Here is a 21800-nt window from a genome sequence, read left to right as displayed (position 1 = left end):
AGGATCACAAAAAAGCACGATGCCCCTCCCCAAAAATATGGCAAAAAATAAAAATAAAAATCCATTACATTTTGAAAGGCTGGTCCAGGGACCAACAGTGGTCCTTGAGGGGGTTCCAGGTGATCCCCAGCTAAATGATGGAGAGTTGTATCCTAATGGACCCTTATAGATCCTTAAAGGAGTAGTTCACCCCCAAAATGACTTTTTGACCCTACATTTACCCCCATTGATTATTGGGTCCCCATCCAGGCCCATGCATTTGGGTCCCCATCCAGAATCAATGGGGGTACATTTACTATAATCTTTTTCTTATTTTGTCTTCTTAGGAATGCGACAAATACAAAAATACATTATTGAAATGAACTCAAGTCTCCATGGTGTGACTAATCAATAGGGGGAAAAAAATCATTTTGGGGGTGAACTACTCCTCTAACTCTTGAGAGTAAAATATTGTTAAACATCTGTATTACTTCATTTACAAGAAGTCTATGCAATTAGAGAATGTAGAAGAATTGTTATTTAGGTCAAAGTTTGCCTGTTATCTCTTTGTTATAAACCACTGCATTAAGAAAATCAGTAGGTCTTGTAAGTCTAATTGACATGCATTTGGATGGTTGTCTTTAATTCGTCTCTGCTGTTCTACTGTTGCTCCACAAGGGGGCAGAGCCGCCTTACCGACAGTCTCTTGTGTAACGCTGGTGCCTGGTGCTGTGCTGGATGTTGTGCATCATCCTGAGGTGCAGAAGAGGAGAGGCTTCTGGAGGCAGAGGGCGGTCCGCCCTCCCATGATGATGATGATGATGATGATGATGCTGCTGCATGAAGATGCTGACCAAAGGGTGAGCTGAGCCAGGGGAGAGCTATTCTGGGAGAAATACAAATAAAAAAAATAATAATAATTCATGGTCTAACGAACCGTAGAGCCGAATCTATGCGGAACTGGTTCTCAGGCAGAGCATGGGATAAACAAGTCTTCTTTGTCTGGATAACCTCAATTTCTGCAAGGCGATTGGCAGACAACAATAGTGGACTGCATTGTTGTCTATTCTTTCCGCTACTTAGCGAAATACAATAATCTGCTGTGTAATAATTTGGGGACGTGTTCTGGCAGCCTTGTACCAAGATCCACACACATTTCTCAACGAGCGGACTGGAATATTTAGTAGTTCTGGGCTGTGTTTTGACAAGAGGAAGTGACAAGCTTAACACATCATAGCTCATCTGCTCACGATCACGACACTTGTAAGTATTTTTATACACTGTTATTTCCATAGATTAGATGATATTATATAGCCAATGATGCAATTGTGTGTTTGTGAAAGCCGTCACTTTTAATGACTTCATTCAGTTCAGACTAGGCCGAGGCTACTTGACGCAAGGAGTCAGAGTACAGTCCTGTTGTTTACACACGATATCATCTATGCTCCCCTTGGGAACGGAAGCCTATGCGTTTTATTGTTGGTGTCTCGTAATAACAAGGGATACATCTCCTGTTTGATAGATGTGGACCAGCTTCCAGCCCTCCTCTTAGCCAGCAGTAGATGCTCTTCTCTCTAGCGGTGCTGCTGTGGAGGCTTTACCGACATCTGTCCACGATGTTCAGCTCAGAAAGACTCACGGTGCCAGAGTATGTCAGCCGGCTCCAGACCCGCAGGAGCGGCTCATCTGCTGGCTCCACGGAGACCCCCAAACCCAGCGTGTCGCCGGGAATCCACGCCGACGTGCAGGTAGGGGTGGGCCGGTGGGGTGGGCAATATGGTGATAAATATCGTTGAGAAAATACAATGTCTTAGTGATAAAATGAGGGATAGCGTTATGAAATAATCCTGTTGAATTGTTAATGCAGAGATTCATTGCAGGATCCATTTAAACATGCATTTTGGTCTAAATTAGTAGTTCTCAAACTTTACAATGTCAAGATCTCCCCTTAACTTTGACAATTGACATGAAACCAAATGGACCCGTAATTGTCCATTTGGTTTCATTTGTATACATACTGTCAGAGTTACATACTCGTAAGGGTCAATTTAGACCTCCCAAAAGGAACCCAGAGAGTCCCTGGGGCCTGGACCCCACTTTGAGGACCACTGGTCTAAATGGTTACTCCTTTTTCTTTTAGTTTTTGTTACCTTGTAGGTGGTGGTTATACTGTTAAGTAACATGAAAATTAACCATAAAAACCAACATGAAAAAGATTCGTGATAAGATTGTTTATCGTGATACAGCTTGGAAAAATATCGTGATATTGTATTTTTCCATATCGCCCACCCCTACGTGCAGGCCGTGTTGGACAGCTCGCTCCCCGCCCTCCGCTCCTCCATCAAGACGCTGAAGTCGGCCAAAGACACGTCCGATCTGGACGAAACGCGCAGGGCCATCGCGGAGATCTTTCAGCTGGTGGAGGAGGCCTGGGTTTTGCCCACTGTTGGCCGTCAGGTGGCCGAGGAGATCTGCATCAGAATCCGGCTGGACGGAGGTCTGGAGCTCCTCCTGCAGCTCTTACAGATACCTGCGGTGGAGATCACCTACGAATCGGCGAAGCTGCTGGAACAGATCTTGGTTGCAGAGAACAGGTAGGGCTACTGTATTGGTTGATGTAGGGCTCTATTAACTCGTAAGTAGGCCTAACGAGAGTGTTATGCAAAATAATGTAGCTGTCATATTGACATGGGTAGGCTAATTGCGCCCTATATAGCCAAAGGCAGTAACTACGTTTTTGGACACACTTATTTGTGTATCCCAAATGTCAGTCAAATTAGCTAGATATATATTAGAGCAGATATACAATCAGTGCACTTATATGCCCATTTGTCTGACGAGTTGAAAACGCTTTTAAACTAATTCTTCAGTCAAATTTGTGTTCGTAGTTACTGGCATTTGCCTTTGTAGGGCAGAATAAATGTACCAAATAGGTAAACACAGGCACTATATACAAAAAGGTTGCTTTCCATTTAGTGTAGCAGAGTCTTGCCAGTGTGCCAACTGCCAACATGCACAATAATAGTAGCACCTACTGTAAATGGAATGGAACCCATGTTAGTATAGGCACCTATACTATACTAGTAAGACGCATCAGGGCGACAAGCGACCTCACCCTAAAGGGCTTGGCCATCTGGCCAGTTGGTACCCATATATGGAGATCCATGTACTGTATATGGAGATTTGCTGTGAGAGCCCAAACATGCTTACTCGTTATGTGAAAGTCCTATGATGTCTATGACATCCCTTTAATGCTCATACATACCCTGTCTGTAGAACCAGCCACACAGATATGGGCTGTCTTGGCCATACAGTATATGGATTCTTTTAGTGTGGTATGTGGCCAATGTGGCCTCCATATATGGGCATTCCCATATGAAGTCCTGCTAGATATGGGCTTAATATTGATGACATCAGGGAACTCCATATATGGGCATAAAAGGGATTCTGTTAGTGTGACATAACAGTGAACCCAGAGAATGTTGTCAGAAACCCATAGACCGTAAAAAAAGTGTACACGTCAGCATGTGCCGTTCACATACTAAAATGCGACCTTTGGTCGCAATCAGGGCAAGTGGCTGTTGTGAAAAATATATATTAACACCTCTTTTCAAAAGCTTGTATTTGATGATAATTTCCTTATAGATAGAGCCGCTGAATCATTATGATTCGGCGGCCACATTTAGGAAATGAAATGATTATTAGTTGCATTTCCTTACAGTAAACATACCCTACTTGTTCCACCAGAGACTACGTGGCGCGCATGGGGCTGGGGGTCGTCCTCAACCTCACCCGAGAGCAGGAAGACGCCCAGCTGGCGCGTAGCGTCTCAGGGATCCTGGAGCATATGTTCAAACACACAGAGGAAACGTCAGCGAAGCTTATCGCCAACGGCGCCATGGATACTCTTCTCTTCTGGTGCCGGGGCACAGACCCCACGGTGTTGCGCCACTGTGCGGTGGCCCTCGCCAACTGTGCCATGTACGGAGGCCACCGCTGCCAGCGGCTGATGATCGAGAAACAAGCTCCCGAATGGCTTTTCCCGCTGGCTTTCTCCAAAGAGGACGAACTCATTCGCTTCTACGCCTGCCTAGCTGTGGCTCTGTTAGCTGCCAACCGAGAGATTGAGAAGGAGGTGGTCAAATCTGGGACTTTGGAGCTGGTGGAGCCGTTCATTGCGTCATTAGACCCGGATGAGTTTGCTCGGAACCTGCTGGACAGTGCCGACAGCATGCAGGGGAGAACGGCGGCTGACCTGCAGCACCTGCTGCCACTGCTGGACGGGACAAGACTAGAGGGGAAGTGCATAGCTGCCTTTTACCTCTGTGTTGAGGCAAGCATCAAGTCCCGTCAACGTAACACCAAGGTACTGCCAGTTTCACACCTCATCACATCCTTTATTTAACCACGTAATAGTCTCTTTTCCAAGAGTGACCTGTATAAATCACCCTTTGGAACAGTAAAGAAACAAAACAGACAACTACACACTCTACGACCGAGTGAACACAATATGCAATAAAAAAAAAAACAAGTTACGATGCAGGTACAACAGGTTTTAAAATAATTTCAGTGAGAATTCACTGAAATCACATGTTGGACAGGCTTTTATAGTGACTTTTCAAAGTCGCCTTGAGTAGAAATGTGCCAATTTTAATCTGTTCTGTCAAGATATTTCAAGAAATCGGAGCGGTGCAGAGCCTAAAGAGGATTGTCATGTACAGCAGTAATGGTACAGCCTGCTCCCTTGCCAAGCGGGCACTGAGCATGATGGGTGAGGAAGTGCCAAGACGGATCTTGTCATCCGTGCCCAACTGGAAAAGTAGTGAGGTGAAGACTTGGCTGCAGCAGATAGGCTTCAGTGGCTTTTGTGAACGTTTCAAGGTAAGTTGTGTTTATACATTTTCATTAGTGATCTATCTACTAGGGATGGGACAATATGAAAATGCCATGCGATTTACGATATTTTTGCGATAATAAAAATATCCCCAACATCCATTATCCTGGGGTGGAACATTTGCCAAAAAATAGATCAGCTATTTCTTGGCAAAGAGATTTGGTAGAGAGTGAAAAAAAGTATGTTATTTCCAGGTCCGTTTTACCAATTATAGAGGGTTTAAATGGTATGTACTGAATATGCAGCTCGGCAAATAAAAGGTGAAGTGTACAGTACACTAGGATCCACTAGGATCACGCTAATTTATTTAATAACGATTATTGTCCCATCCCTAGTCATTTGTGTTTAGTAATTTTCATTAGTGATCTATCTACTGTATCGTCATCTCTTTGACATACAGTATATATAATGAATGTATAATTCATGCACTATGTTTTATCTGCATTATAATGGTAGGAGTTGCAGGTCGATGGTGACCTCCTTCTGAACATCACTGAAGAGGATCTGAAAACTGACCTAGGCATGACTGCGGGCCTCACACGCAAGAGGTGTGTGGTACAAAGCCCTTGAAGCCAGGATCTGTGTAAAAAGATTGATTACTGCTTTTGGGCATTTGCACAGGAATCATTTGGTTAACGTTAAAAGTCTGCTGACTTTTCCCCCCCTGGTTCTCTAGATTCCTAAGAGACCTGCGCGTATTAAAGACCTATGCCAACTATTCCACCTGTGACCCAAACAACATGGCTGACTGGCTGGCTGACGTGGACCCCCGTTTCCGGCAGTATACCTATGGTCTCGCTCTGTCGGGAGTGGATCGCAATAATGTGAAGCACGTGACTGACCACCAGCTCCAGTATGACTGCTACGTGGAGAACGGTGTCCACCGGGCAAAGATCCTGGCAGCTAACTGCAGGCCCTACCAGCCCTGCCGCACCGATGCCCAGCCTCCAGGCCCCGATGTGTTCATCAGCTACCGTAGGACCACTGGCTCCCAGCTGGCCAGGTTAGAACTAAAGCAGGAGAAGGGCCAGGAGGTCATCCCACCCATTTTTCATGCTTCGTCATACAGAGATATACAAGCTCACAACATGTCGCAATGCTTGAGTTTATTAAAATCCGTTATTTAAACAAAGTGTTGCATCCCTATGTTTTAATGTGCGTGGATTGATGATGTCTAGCTGAAAGAATCTGTGGAGACTAAATTCCGATGCATTAGTCACTTCCTGCGGGAAAAGTATCCTTTAAGTATTCTTAATAGTTTAATACCTTTGGACGAGACATTTCAAACAAAGGTTAAATCTAATAAACAAGTCCATTAATGGAGAAATGGCCTGTTTATAAGATATGGCCAAAGCTATGAATATACAATGACGTAGATTGTTGCCGTTATTGTCCTTTTTGAAGGTGAAGTTAAAGGTAGGGTGATTACTATCAGAATATAATAATTTAACACTGATTTTAACAAAGGAATATCACTTACCCTATGTGATAAGCAGACAGTAATTCTATGTAGTTAAAATATACAGAGCAAGGAACTAGCTAACCAGGACCATGTTACTCTTACTATAAATGTATTAGTATATTGTATTACTATACATTGACTGAAGGCATCCAACGAATATGAAATCAAATTGCAAATGTAATCCTTTCCTTATGTTTGCCTTGTGTTCTATATGTTCTGAACTAAAGCACTGTTTTTGTGTTTCATTCCCGTGCCTCTCCTAAGCCTTTTGAAAGTGCACCTCCAAGTGCGTGGATTCAGTGTCTTCATAGATGTGGAGAAGCTGGAGGCTGGAAAGTTTGAGGACAAACTGATTCAGAGTGTACAGCGAGCACGAAACTTCATCCTTGTCCTGTCTGCCAACGCACTTGACAAGTGCATGGGTGACACTGCCATGAAGGACTGGGTACACAAGGTCAGTATGTCTTGAGGTGTCTCAGATTAACTTCACAGGCCTGCATGTCACAGTGTGAGTCAGGAGATGTAGGACCCAGAGGCAGAGCAGAGTTACACCAGTTTATTGACACAAACACAAGGAGTAAATATAACTGGGAGCTCAAGGGGAAAAAAAACAACTAAGAAATCACAAGGCGAATACACACTGGGAAAACAGGAGATCTTAAACATAGAATCTAGAATCAAGAGCAAATACTGGTTGCATACACACACAGGCAACAGACAACGATGAACCTACAGACACGTTTTTCCACCAGTGTACTGTATGTCTCTGAGCACCTTTGACACTCTGTCCATTCAAAATGGATTGACAGCTGAAATATCTTCCAATATTGGTTCTCTATCAAATATTTATGCAAAGTATATTTTGTAAATCTGAAGGCTGTAGAAATCAACGCCCTCTGTTGATGTATCCCAATTGTTCCGCTTAAACTGGTGGAAACACAGGCCGTTTCCAAGAATCCTGAATGGAATCAGTTGTAGAACCAAAGTATTTTTGGTCAAAAATTACAAGACAAATTTGTACAGTTTTATAGAGGTAGTCTGATGAGGGAAGTGACAATGGGTGAGTAATGGGCAGGGAACTGCAGGGCTGATCAGAGCATGTAGACAGGTGTTTAAATGGGACTAATGTGACATGGAATGTGGGAGTGGCCGAGTGGAGAGACAGAAACATAGAGAATAGGGGCAGATACGTAGTGCAGGTGAATAAATGTCCTGAAGAGGCAGGGGAGCAGACCATGACAAGCTACAAGCTTTGCAACGCGTTGGGGGCTTGTAAATCGGCTATTTTTGGCAAACGTTCCACCCCAGAGTATTGGATGTTGGGGATATTTTGATTATCGCGGAAGATTCCCTTATTTTGATAATATCGTAAATCGCTATTATTTTGGTCACAATAATTGTGACATGAAATGTTAATATCTGTCCCATCCCTATTGAAAACATTTTCATTTTCAGATCCCACCATTTCAGATATATCCCAATCACCTCGTCCTACATGAGGTCATATTCTGTGTTTATATTTTTTGACTGACTGAAAAAACATCAAATCTTTCAGGAGATTGTCACAGCCTTGGGTGGAAAGAAGAACATTGTTCCTGTCACAGATAATTTCTCATGGCCAGACCCCATGTCGCTGCCAGAGGACATGAGGTCCATCCTCAACTTCAATGGCATTAAGTGAGTTCTTTAAAACTAATCTGTATTTATAAACAAATATTATTTTTCACCAAACAATTGTTTGGTTGTTGGTACCATTGGTGTGCCTCTTTCTCTTACCTCAGGTGGTCCCATGAGTATCAGGAGGCTACCATTGAGAAGATCCTACGCTTTCTGAAAGGCCAAGACCGACTGGACGCCAAAGATGGCTCAAAAGGACAAACACAGAAATAGTTTTACCTCAGCCCCATATTACGGTAACTGCCAACAATGCCAAATAAAACAGGGCATATGCTTAATTGGTCAATGCCTTTTCTCTGCTCCAATGCATGTGAAAAACAAATCCAAGTAATATTGAGATGCTACATACAAGGATTCTCACCCCAATACCTAATACAGTATACATAGACAATATCTGCAATGGTAAAATGAAATTTCAAATTGTATACTATATATATATAGTAATATATTTTAAACATGTACTAACCCTCATACTGTATGTGCTATCAGGTACTGTATAAGCCTATTTTTGTTTCTCAGGAAATGTAAAGTGATAAATCAGCCTTTATTGACATCCTGCATTTGAACCATCGTACGTTCTATGTTGAGAAATGTATAATTTCTATTTGCCTTATAATCTTACAGGACCAAATTAGGTTTGGGATTAAAGTAATATGTATTAGAACTCTGAGGTGCGATGTTTACGATGATTTCTAGTTTTTGGTTCATCTTGATAGAATTGGTAGGATTGTCGGTTCATGTTCATGTCACAAATTACAATCACTCAGTATGTACAATGATTTGACATGGTACTGGTGGGGTCTAATACAAGGCAAGAATTACCAATTGTTCAAGACCGAATAACATACAGTACAGTATATAGCCCTTCTTTCAATTTTAGCCTAAGTTACAAAGTAAGCACCTCAGTATGCTTCAGGCAATGCAAAATGTACCTGTGCAGTATCAAACACTGCTTGCTTGGGAAGCATATCTTGTTTCATGTTCAAAAAGATAGATAAATATTAACATTGAATTCACCTGTGGAGCCATCTTGGTCCAAGATTCCGTCTGTCTTTATTATAGAAGGCCTTGTCATGCACTGTCAGAACATGCTGTACTACATGTTTAGGGTAAACCGCTAAACAATGTGACCTGTGGTTTTCACATGTTGACTAGTAATTACTTGGCTGCTTGGCAATAAAGAAATTAGAAAACCTGTTCTCATCCCCCCTAACTATACCTGAATGGAGTCGGTAAAAGAAAAACCAGCAATGTTTCACCTGTGCACACAATGTGTTATTTAATTACTGTGAATACAGTATATACAGTAGTAACAGAAAAAAACACATTATGTTCGAAGTAATCAAGACATTTATTGTTCAATAAAATTCACAAGTGTTCTGCATCATTACATCAATTATATCATCTTATTCTTCAGAAGGAATTGCATCAAATTGCAAATACAGCATGTAAGGTGGCAGTGGCTCAGGAGGTCGAGCGGCCGTTTGGGAACCGGAAGATTCCCAGTTCGATCCCGGACTCCCCCAGAGTTAGTGTCGAAGTGTCCTTGGGCAAGACTCTGAACCCCTAATTGCTCCCGATGTGCAGGTTGGTGCCTTGTATGGTTTCCTCCGCCATCGGGGTATGAATGTGTTTGTGAATGAGTGAATGTAATGCACATTGTAAAGCGCCTTGGATAAAGACGCTATATATGCACCATTTAGCCTGTGCTTCCACTTCAATTTGATCAAGCCTGCAAGCCTGCCCTCTAAATATATTTGGATAAAGATTGAATTGAAGATTGAAGAAAAAAAGATTGAATTTGTATAGGATTCTGACCAACAAAAGTACACATTTTATTAGTGTGATAGGTGTGCATATTCTGTTCCCTTTTCAAATCAATAAATACTGTATGTTGTACAGAAATAAGAAAGAATACGGAAAATCGTATTTTAATTGAACAATGTACTGTGTTAACTTCAGTTGTAAAATGGCTGTGCAATTACATGTATTGCCTTTTACTCTAACCAGCGACCAATGAAGACTTGACATTGGGATTGGTAAAATAAGTCATGAATATTTAATGTTGCTATCATAAGTGTGATACTGTAGCTATTGTAGCAATTAATATTGCCTCAATATAATAACAATTCTGTTAACAAAAACAAAATATATATATATATATATTTAAAAAAAGGCAAGTCAATATAGCTGAAATACTGTCATCAACTGACTGGAGCATAATTATTACTTCCTCTTTTAATTCATAATTGAATTACTTCTACTTATTAGTTCTACTTAACCTGTGATCATGCCTTTATAGTGGTTTTGGAGTTCATATTTCTTCCTGTGCAACTGTGGCTTGACCTCTGCTTGCTGTTGGCCTTGTGCTCTGGAGCTATCCAGTTTTGTGTGCCTATGCACGAGAGAAGGACACATAATTGGCATTCAGGGAAAAGCATGTGGTTTTATGGAGGGGACAGTGGTGTAACTCAGTAATCCCTGACCGCAGATAAAAGCCCATGGCTGTCATTTTGCTGAGCATTAGTAATGGTTGGGCCTGGACACGTTTGGCAAAGGCTGATCGACTATATGCTGACTGTGTGATAATAATTCTTTGGTGTTGAGTTTCATGTTTCCTGAGTAAGATCGTTTCTGCTTGACTTTCATCAATGATTGAGTATTACTGTGACTTTTGTGATTTGAAATGATAGTGATCATTTTTGTGCAAATATTTTTCTGTTTCAAATACTTTTGTTTATACGTTAATTATACCTTCATTTAATAGAACAATGTTAGCTGTAATAACTTTGCACAATGCAAGGTACAGTTAAAGAAGCAGTCATCGCTGTGCATAATCATCATCAGTAAGAGATAACTATGATTTTAGTTGGCAATCTGGCACACCAGCAGAAAATGTGACAGATTTTTCTCATGGTTCCTTTGTTCTTGCACCTTTTGGTTTGACTGGTGGGTATCAAATCTATGCTGGCTAATAACAATCAGCTCTAACCCATCATTCTACCTAGGTGAAAGGTTTGTCCCTGAGTCAGAGATACACAAGACTGATCCCTTTGATAGGTGCTAAGGTTTACTAGCCTGATACCAGGCTAAACCATCACCATCTGTAAGGCTAGAGCACTTAGTGTCAGGTCAGGACTCTGTAGAATCATCTCTGTGGGCTCTCCTCTTGTCTTGAAGCTCCAGGGTCCTAGACAGATATATGTTTTTAATTAAGGCATTTAGCAGATGCTCTTATCCAGAGTGACTACTGTCCAAAAGTGCATGATTGGAGTAAATGGTGTGAGCCCTAGTCAACAAACAGGTGTACAGTCAAACATGAAAAATACAGTTCTTTCCATATTAGGCAAAGTGGAAAGTAACTAATAACGAGCCCTCTTATTAATTCGAAGTGAATAGCTTTGTCTTTATCGTTGTACTTTATTGTACTCAACTACTTTTGGAAAGGCAAGAATAACAGTGTTATTACCTACAGTTATGCTGTTATGGCACAATTAGCTTTCTTATAAGAAAATAGAGCAGAGCATTAATGCATTGGAGTGGGACAGAGATATTTACACAGGATGCCACATTAGCCCTCAAATCTGGCAATACTAAACTTTTGTTCTTCAACTTGAGTAATGGGAAAACTCACCCAATGACTCCAGCAGGGATTAAAAGGAGGATGGCAGCAAAAAGGAAGGGGAATCCCTTCATGAAGTGCAGTGTGGCAGGGTAGAGAGAGTTGAAGAGGCCGCTGGCTACCAGAGAACACAGCCCCTCCACACAGGCTACTGAAGCAAAGAGGGCACCTGGAACACACATCAACATGGAAGTCTATATATTTAGGGTGTGAATCTCCATCGATACGATACGCATCTCGATACACTGCCAGCGATACGATATAATTGCGATACATTGAAATCCTACCGATACGATACACGATTCACTCCTCGGTCAATTACGATACGATTCACGATTCGGTGCGATTCAACACAATGCAAAGGATTTATATTAAAGCCCATGTTAATTTAGCAAAATATGTACTAAAAGTGCATTACACTTAATTTCCAAGCAATTTATTGTTTTACTGTAGTACTAGGCTCTGTCTAACAACCCAACTTATTGAATTCTGGGAGAACACTCCTTGGGGGAGGGCTGATAGTGCATTCAAGGTGCCTCGGAAACACAGGATAGAATGAAATACTATATGCAAAAACCGTGGAGTTTACCGATCCAGACACTCAAGGAACGATACATCACGATTTCAGCCGTCAATTCTACCGATACACACTGAATGAACCGATTCACTCGTATCACGCATGTTTGTATCGCGATTACGATACATATCGATTAATCTCTGCATCCCTACTATATATATATATATATATATATATATATATATATATATATATATATATATACAGTATATATATTAATCTTGCATTTTACTTTCTCCATCACCTAGACCTAGTAAAAGAATGCAACCGCATAAAGGTTTGCAAAGGTTTGAAAACAATTGTATTTCAAAATCACTTTGAAAAGATTTTACTTCCATCAAAAGGTATGTACAAATTTAAGCTACGTTATTTTGACAACAAAATGAAAATATGAAATGCTACAACAACAGCATGCCAACTAATGTACAGTATGTAACCAATGCAGTATAATGATGTATAGATGAAGTACAGTATGTCAGCTCCTTCTGACCAGTGACTGACCTTGTTCTGATGGGCCCACCAGCTTGGACAACTTGGACCTGATGACAGGAGTGGAAGCCATGGAGAGAAAAAACAGCCCATAGCCTGGTGAGAGACAAATCAGTTAATCATTTTCATGGGGACACAATTATAGTATTGCTTAGATCTGAGGTTTAAGCAATGCTCAGTGTCTGGGATAATTAATATTACAAGATTTGTACTGTGCAACCACTGTTTCTCCAAAACAAAAATAAAAAACAAACTACTATAGCATACAGTATTAGTGGCCTTTGGTTATCAGGGTTTCAGCTTCTGTTTTTAAATAATTTGACTTCATCATATTATGTTTAACTAATGCAATCATGTTTGATCATGGATCATGTTGCAAAGAAAAATTCTTGTGACTAACTTCAGTTGTTGAATCAAGACGATACCAAATGGTGATGGGTGTTTTATGAGTATTTGGGTTAGAGCTTCCTGTTAGGTGGTACAAACCATCACACTTGTCTTTTGAGGTCAGTGATGTGTGTGTGTGTGTGTGTGTGTGTGTGTGTGTGCGCGTGCGTGCGTGCGTGCGTGCGTGCGTGTGTGTGTTTAACACCTCCACAGCTCCACCTACTCATATGACGCTCAAGTGAAGTGATATTTCCTGTCTTCTTTTTAAAGAACTAGCATCTGCAGTGTCGACTTTTCTGCATGCATGGATGCATGCATCTAGTTACAGTACATACAGTACACACATACAGTATACCAAATTGCAATCAATATGTGTTTTGACCAGTCTTCATCAGTCCATAAACCTTATGCTCTGAGGAAGACGCCAAAATGCAGTAGCAATGCAAAATAACAAATCTGAATCTGAGTTGTGCATGTTTATCTTTTTGGGTGCCACTATTTACTCTTTTCTGCAGATATACACACTCACCTGCACTTGTATATTCATGTATGCATACATGCAGAAAAATACATGGATCTATACACACTACTATACAAACACATACAATCACACCGGCACTTACGTACTTACGTACTACGTATTATACATTTGCTCATACACATCCGTATATGCATGCACAGACTGGGGACTTTTTCCTTGCCACAGTCACCAAATGCTTACTCAGGGGGTAAAACAACGAGCCTCCGTTCTATTATGTAAAGTGTCTTGAGACAACTTGTGATTTGGCACTTAGAAGCTATTCAGTATTTTCAGGCACTATAGTAAAATGTAATTAGCAGTATACTAAAATTGAATTGAAATTAGACACATATTCCCCTTCTTTCCAAGTCACCTCTTGTGTGGATGTGTGTGTATGTGTGGGGGGGATGCGTACAATGCAAGTGTGTAATGTATGAAGACTGGCTCACAACCCCTATACTGTGTAATTCTTAGAGAATGTTAACACAATAATGTTTCGATCCACGCTGATCTTCGCCAGGTTAAAAGGTCTGTAAGTGTAAGTGACAAAATAATACAGTATACAATATACACACGTACACACGTACGTACACACACACACACACACACACACACACACACACACACACACACACACACACACACACACAAATGGGCCATCAGCCCCACCTAGTGACTGGGGATGTACCCAAAGCCACGGTTAATCATAATGTGTGCGGTGTGTGTGTGTGTGTGTGTGTGTGTGTGTGTGTGTGTGTGTGCATGTGTGCATGCGTGCGTATGTGCATGCGTGCGTGCACGTGCCTGTGTGGCCTGATCTAATAGATGGACAGATAAGAGAAGAACATTGGTCATTTCCATGATAATAAGCGGCACCAAAGATCGATGTGATTCATCTGTAATTAGTGACTACCAGGAAGTTGATTGCATTCAACTGAAGTCCTTGATGTCAACTCAGGGACCTGGGACACCAAGGGGAGGTAGAACTACTGTACAACATGAATATGTGATTAAACTATAAATAACACTTTTTCAGGCAGGATAAACCAAAGACTTTAGGCTTCCTGTCTGTTATGTGTCCCAATATGAATGACAGAGTATGCTCAGTCGCTCACACTCGTGCACTGTGTTCCCACTATTTCAATCGTGAGACAAACCAGCTGGTGAGGGGATAGAGGCACAGATTAAAGAGGCCAGAGAGGATCATTATTATCCAGCCAATGCATCCCCAGTCTGTCTGCTCAGATATGAATTCATTTAATTCAGAATACTGCCTCTTCTCTTTTGACTTTCCATTTTGTCTGCCATCTCCATGTGCTGGCTGTAACGACTTTTACTCATGGCAATCAGGATAGATGTGGCAATACGTATAGCAAAGGCGATTTCTGTAGTCCATTTCATGTCATATATGAAGATCCCTGAAGTCATCAATATATATATACGTCATAGACAGGCCTCCAAGATGATAATGGGTACTGTACACCGGCATCGCATCAGCCTTCTCCCAAAGACAGAATATTTACGGGCTCACAGAAAATTGCACCACAGCTGAGTGGTTAAACCTCATGAACTGTTACATAATCATACTAAGAATGCCCTCTCAAAACTACTGTTGCATTTAGTTTAAATGACTCTGTATTAGTGTTGTTGGAAAACTGGTGAACCTTTGTTTAACCAGGTCAATCAACGAACAACAAAACGGTGCAAAGTGTGGGCAAAGTTTCTGGTAACAGTAACCACTTAAACCCTCCAGAATTAGTAATAACAATGACCTGAGTTGGCTCTGAACCACCCTGGATGCGACCCCGCTGTGCATTGTCTTAACGGAAGTGCTGGAATTTGGCAGAAGTGCTGCGTCTAAGGGAAGTTACGTGATGCAGTGCTGGTTTGTTTACATCCCCCAGCGAAACAAACCAAAATATATTGTAGCTCTTAACTTGTTCATAATAGGTTTCGGTGTAACTTTGTCAGAATCCATGTTTTGTTTGGATATTGGATATTGTTTATTGCGAGCGCAACTGAAGCAGTGGGAGTAGAACAGATTATTTATTTATTTTCAGCGGGGATTACATTAGCAGGAACACGGCACTGTGAATAGACAACTTCCAGGGAAATTCACACAGCGGAAGTCCCACCTTTCTCACCACTCTCTGCCTTATGTCGTGCCCAGGCTTTTCACTTTGCAGATGAGTAAGCTTGGCTACGTGAGGTTAGCTTTGAACTAGACAATCTACAAGCTCACAACACAACGGTTCAAGTGGTTTAACTCCGGTAAGTTCCTCTCACCTGTGAACATGAGCTGGATGGTGTCAGCCACAGAGATGACCAGCAGGCCCGCCACGTTGGAGGCCAGGCCCGCTAGGGCCACCCAGGCGTCCCTCAAGCAGCGCTGCATGGTCTTCAGTCCCAGCAGACTGCTCACATAGGCCAGGTGCTGAGCCGCTGAGCCGTAGCCTATGAGGCCTGGACCCCAGCAGAGCGGCGCGCTCAGTTCATACAACACGTACAGCTCCCGGCTGCCAAAGTGAACCGTCACCACCACAAAGAAGCAGAGCGTGTACAGCCATAGCTTTCTCCTCCGGAATGTTCCATCGCCCTCACTGGTGGCGCCCCCTGTGGAGTAGAGGCGGTAGATGGCACGGTGGTGGCGAGTGGTGAGGAGCCGGGCGCTGGGGTCTGGGAGGACAGACTCGGGCACAAACAGATATGCATAAAGAGCTGCAGCCAGGTTGGTGGCCAGCGCCAGCCAGAATGGATTGATGTATCTACATCAAGAAACACAAGTACAGAATAAACATAAATAATAGAAACAACATATAAAATTACATCGGGGTCTTTAACGTTTTCAGGCCAAGGACCCTTAGTTGAGAGAGAAATGAAGCAGGGACCCCCACAACTTTTTCATAGATTCCATATAGTTTCATTGTTTGACAGCACACTCATCAGTGTATTTTGGATTCATGTCAATTTGTGTTTTCAAATACGTATTTAACCACTTGAACCGTCAATACTTAATAAACTTGACATTCTTTTTCCCCTCTACACCAAATCTCTTTGCCGAAAATAGCCGATCTACAAGCTCACAACGCCTCACGCTGCGAGGCGTAGTGAGCTTGTAGATCTACTATTTTTGGCCAAAGTTCTCTGAATGTGGACGCTATAGTATTCGAGTGGTTCATATAAAAAAGGAGAACAAATTTCTATCACACAAAGATTTGGAGGACCCCCTGTAGTAACTCTGAGGACCCCCTAGGGGTCCCGGACCCCCAGTTGAAGACCCTTGTTTCTTTTACTTGTTTTATGGTCGGTTTGACATTTTGCGTGAGCATTATGTGAGTGGAAATCCTAGAGGTGTCACAGCCAACATGATCATTAATAACCATTTAATACCCCTGTGCACGACGCCACTGCCCTCCAATGATGCTAGCCAGCATGCCTGCGACGCCCAGGCAAGCCTCCAGCACTGCCACCCTGAAGGTCCGGGACCCTCTGTCACTGGTATCGGCCACGTACGCGAAGCAGCCGGCCAGGATGCTGTTGAAGTCGCCCAAAAGGCCGCTGAGCAGTCTGCCCAAAAGGAAGTAGGCCACCGGCAGCTTCAGGTACATCACCACCAGGTAGACCACCGCTTGTAGGGCCAGGCCCAGGTTGGGGATGATGAGTACAGGCCTGCGACCCGCCTGGTCACTCCAGGAACCCAGGAGGGTCACCACCACCAAGCCCACAGCAAAGCCCCCCAGGTTGATGTACAGGTTCCAGTGGGCCGTCCAGGTTTCTACCTCCTGGAGAAGAAGGAAAACGTAATATATACTATAGTAAGTCTTTGCCTCACTCACAACTATGCAATACATTTATGTGTTCATTTAGCTCTGAGAGGGTCTGTTTAACCTCAATTGCAGTATTATAATAACTTTCATCAGTAAATAAAAATAGGCCAATAAATGTTAGCAAGTGTGGCTGGAATCCGTTGTTCCTATTCCTGCACCATTGATACACATTGCGAGAGCTCCGTCCAGCCAGCTAATCAGTGTCATGTCAAGCGACCTAAAGTTTCTACATAATAGCTCTAAAATCATTCAGAAACTGTAAGAGTTATAGTTGTAAGGCTCAGGCCCTGCAGCCTGCAGGTCCAAAAGATATTTACACTGATTGACCACATGGTGGTGCTCCCCACTTTACTTTTTGGCCTTTTAAACCATGTACCGTATAATATATATTTTTATTTTGTTGTTGTTTACAGTAATGTCTTGGCATTGCAGGCCTCAGATTGAGGAATATTAGGTAACACAGTTCTCTCACTAGTAGACCTACAACTTTTTTTTATTAAATAAGACTTTATGTTTGGAGGAACAAACATGGCCCCAACACAAAACTTTCATGCTACGAAAAATGACATTTGTGTTCCCGATAATACTTGGAGGATCACCACTGGTTTTTCATTTATATATTCTTTTTTATTGAACCAATAAAATAAATAAAATTAAATAAAACTTGTTTCAGCTTTGTTTGTCAACTCAAATTTTATTTTGAAATTAACAGCCGGAAGTCAAATGCAGGTTCCGATCCGCCTTGACGGCCAGCGTCCAGCAGATTACCAAGCGTGTCTATGAAGGGAGCGCTCGTTTTATGGTTAGATGTCACAGTTATTGTCCACGACATTAAGTTATTGTCCACGACATTGCAAGCGGCGCGAAGGCCAGCGGACCAGGGCCGCGCGGCCGGCGGAGCGCCGCGCGAGTTACGAAGCCGTGGTGAATGCAATCGTTATATTTATGCCCACGAGCATAAATATTAAGCGCACGATAAACGCAATGATAATTGGGTTTTGGTGCACCTCGCGCGGTCCAAGTGACTACAACCGAGCGCTCCCTACGTCCGGTTCAGCCAATCACAGGGGGCTTGGGGGAGACCGGAACCAGACCGGAACAGGGACAGCCTTGGGCATACGCCAGACGCTGACGGCCACAGCTGATTTTCAACAAGTTGTTATATATGCCACGCCCATAACACAATAAACTATCATGATGATTTGCACATCACTGGATCTGAGTCAGACCGACTGATGCATATTTTTGTCCAAAGTGCCCACAAATTATTAATTAAGCCAGCACAGCAGTAAGTAGCCTAACTACAGTCTAGTTATTAATTGTCCTCGATGCTCATTTTTAAACTATGATATAAATCCAACGAACCTTTTGCAGTGGGTCGGGGTCTGCTGAGGAATTACCGCAGCCCCGGCCCTTGGTTCCATTGTAGCCCAGGTCTTCACTGATGCGCTCCCACAGATACTGTGTGGACAGGGGAGCCTGCAGGGCCAGGGAAAACATGGACAGGAACAACACAGGCTCCACTGAAACCGAAAGAGGACACGAGAACGGTGGTCGTCTGAAGCGACTGCTACTTATTATGTCAGGCTCTTCTTTCTGGCCGAAAGTATCTGTATTATCTGACGGCATTTCTTCGTCTTTGGTAGCAGAGGAAAGTGAATCCTCGGGGAGGATTGCGGTGGTGTCCAGGTATTCCATTGTTGTCAAGCTCAAATATTAACAGTGCGGTTATAACTTATACAGTGCAGTCATACATAAGTTAGTGTCGCTAACAGACACTAACGTTTAAGGCTACTTGCTTTACTATGATGTTATGTTTATGTAAATTATTTTCTAGCTTCTACTGTATTTATGTTTCGCTGTTTCTGATTCCTAGAGACCTTCTGCAGCAGACGAGACGACTTTTGTTGACACTTCTGCAAGAGCATAGAGCAGCCTGCGTGCGCATGGTGTCCCCCATCTGGGCAAAGGTATGAACTGCACATTGAATATTAATAAAGCATTTATGACAACTCTTTGTGTAGGCCTACAACTACAAGTGTTTTTAGGGGTGTAGAGATGGAGATTTGTCTTCTGGTCTAGCTAAATATTTTTCTCATAATGTGTATACTGTAGGATGAATGAACAATGTTTATTTTAAGGATTGCTTTAACCCCAATTCAAATGCTGTCAATCGATTTAAAACATATAAATGTGTTTTTTTCTTGTTACAGAAAAAACTGTCTGTCTGTCTGTCTGTCTGTCTGTCTGTCTGTCTGTCTGTCTGTCTGTATACGGTACATATATTAGGGCTGTATGTATATATATATATATATATATATATATATATATATATATATATATATATATAGCCTATATATAGGCTATATACACACACACACACACACACACACACACACACACTCCCTGAGCCTGGGAGGTCGGGGTTTGAACCTCGGCCCGGCCGGGTCATACCAAAGCCTGTAAAATGGTACCCAATGCCTCCCTGCTTAACACAATGTTTGGATTCAACAAAAAATTATTCCCGCACCACTCCAAGTGGTGCGTCAAATGTGGAGAACAAATTTTGCATACAGCAAATAACAATGTATGTGACAAATAGTATCCCTTAAACGTGATGTTGTGGGAACTGAAAGATAAATGACTGCAGATAGGCATACTACATGCAGGCTTTTGGTTAACCTGCTTGCTGCCAAGCATTAAAATCTTCAATGTCTTCCATTGCCAGAGATCTTTAGATTCTTACCTTTTAATGTACACGATGTGCACGGGTCATGCACGCCATTCACAGCTTTCAAACCAAAAAATCCGCTTGGAAATCTGTTCAGGCATTCAAAAGATATAGGCCTAGGGGCTATAGTGTTTTCTTCAAATGTAAACAAACATGGCTGCTATGGGAGCTTCCATGGGCTGTTCTTGGAGTCAAACATGCATTTCGCGATCGCGATCATGCTGAAACCGGAAGTAGAGAGTAGGAAAAAAAAGAGAAAAAAAAGCCGGAAGTAGAGAATAGAAAGAAAAAAAAAAGAAAAAAAGAAAACGGCCAACTCGGGAAACTCAGGCTTGGCACAGCAATACACAAACTCAGGAAACTCGGGGTTGGCACCATATATGCACTCGGTATGCATAGTTGAACGTTTGGAGCGTAGCATTGCTGATTTCATGTTGTGGCATGGCATTACGTGTGTGACACTGATGACCTGCTCATTTACAACAGTGTCAAATCATTTACCACCACAACCATGAGAATGTTTATGTTGTTTCAGCTAAGCTATTGGGCTAATAATACAACATTTGTTTGAACTTTGATCATTGCATGTGTCATTCTGTGTGTGAGTGCTGTAGAGATGATATTCAAAGCGCTCCTCAGCGCATAAAACGCTGTCTTTGTGGATACGGCTTATAACTTGGTATCTGTGATCCAGGTGGTGTTGTGTGTGTGAAGTTAAGTGTCCACCCAGCGGCTACTGATGCCATAGCCTTGGCGGAACCATAACCATGACAACACAGAGTTGACAAAAACGGTACTAAACAGCTTAAACTACTAATGGTCAATGGCCATGTGCCAGTTCAGATAAATTGCTCAACCCATTGAGGGAAAACATGTGGATTAGACTGACTGACAGACAGAGGTTTCTTCATGTATAGTAATGTATAGTGTATAATGTGTGTATAAACTTTGTAGTTTCTGGAAGCCAGACGATCAGAGGTGGAGATCTCTGATGTATATTGGAGACTAGGGACTTTGTACTTGAGGACAAAACATTGACACACTTCCAGATTGGTCATGCAATTTGTATTTTTCAAAAGGTTGTAACACACACACACACACACACACACACACACACACACACACACACACACACACACACACACACACACACACACACTCACTCACTCACTCACTCACTCACTCACTCACTCACGCAAATAAAGATTATTTAGACTTTTCAAAGTAATTTCAATATCAAGAAATGTATTAATGAATTAACAAATTAATTATTAAATCAATAAGACTTATCTGAAGAAATTATTAATACAGATAGAATATAGATATGCAAAACATTTTCAGGAGTGTGTGCACTTTGAACTAAGATAAAACAGTTCAGAAAGCACTAAAACAAGTTCTTCGCTTCGGTAACGTAATTAAATGTTTTTGCAAATGAATCTGCTCAAGATTAGAACAAGTTCAATAGTATCATCCTTTAGTTTAAACCCTTGTATTTTTTCTTTTCTTTTTTTTTTAAATGTTAAAAAAAAAAAAAATCACCCAGTGTCAATTGTCTAATGCAGCGGTCTTCAATGTTTTTCAGCCAAGGACCCCTAAGTTGACAGAGAGATGAAGCAGCCAGGGACCCCACCATTT

The 21800-nt window shown here is 42.0% G+C and overlaps 2 protein-coding genes across 2 annotated transcripts; one reads left to right on the top strand and one right to left on the bottom strand.

The window, feature by feature from the left end:
- Window positions 1–1128: 1128 nt before the first annotated feature.
- sarm1 (sterile alpha and TIR motif containing 1) lies at window positions 1129–8238 on the top strand. Its single transcript, XM_080731462.1, has 10 exons — window positions 1129–1242; window positions 1502–1727; window positions 2281–2573; window positions 3727–4345; window positions 4648–4860; window positions 5330–5421; window positions 5550–5876; window positions 6600–6789; window positions 7891–8012; window positions 8117–8238. Exons 2-10 carry the CDS (start codon window positions 1542–1544, stop codon window positions 8223–8225), a joined length of 2151 nt encoding a protein of 716 aa, XP_080587588.1. The 5' UTR covers window positions 1129–1242; window positions 1502–1541; the 3' UTR covers window positions 8226–8238.
- Window positions 8239–9271: 1033 nt separating this feature from the next.
- Window positions 9272–19354, bottom strand: slc46a1 (solute carrier family 46 member 1). The gene is made up of 6 exons (XM_080731656.1): window positions 18800–19354; window positions 16998–17389; window positions 15894–16372; window positions 12713–12796; window positions 11647–11803; window positions 9272–11202 (listed from the first exon to the last, which is right to left on the bottom strand). The coding sequence occupies exons 1-6, from the start codon at window positions 19130–19132 to the stop codon at window positions 11145–11147; spliced, it is 1503 nt and encodes a 500-aa protein (XP_080587782.1). The 5' UTR covers window positions 19133–19354; the 3' UTR covers window positions 9272–11144.
- Window positions 19355–21800: the final 2446 nt, after the last annotated feature.

The sequence above is a fragment of the Nannobrachium achirus genome (assembly GCF_963921795.1).
Source record: "Nannobrachium achirus genome assembly, chromosome: 8".
Taxonomy (NCBI): domain Eukaryota; kingdom Metazoa; phylum Chordata; class Actinopteri; order Myctophiformes; family Myctophidae; genus Nannobrachium; species Nannobrachium achirus.
The sequence above is the reverse complement of the archived record's forward strand: the minus strand, read 5'-3'. Positions and strand labels throughout refer to the sequence as shown.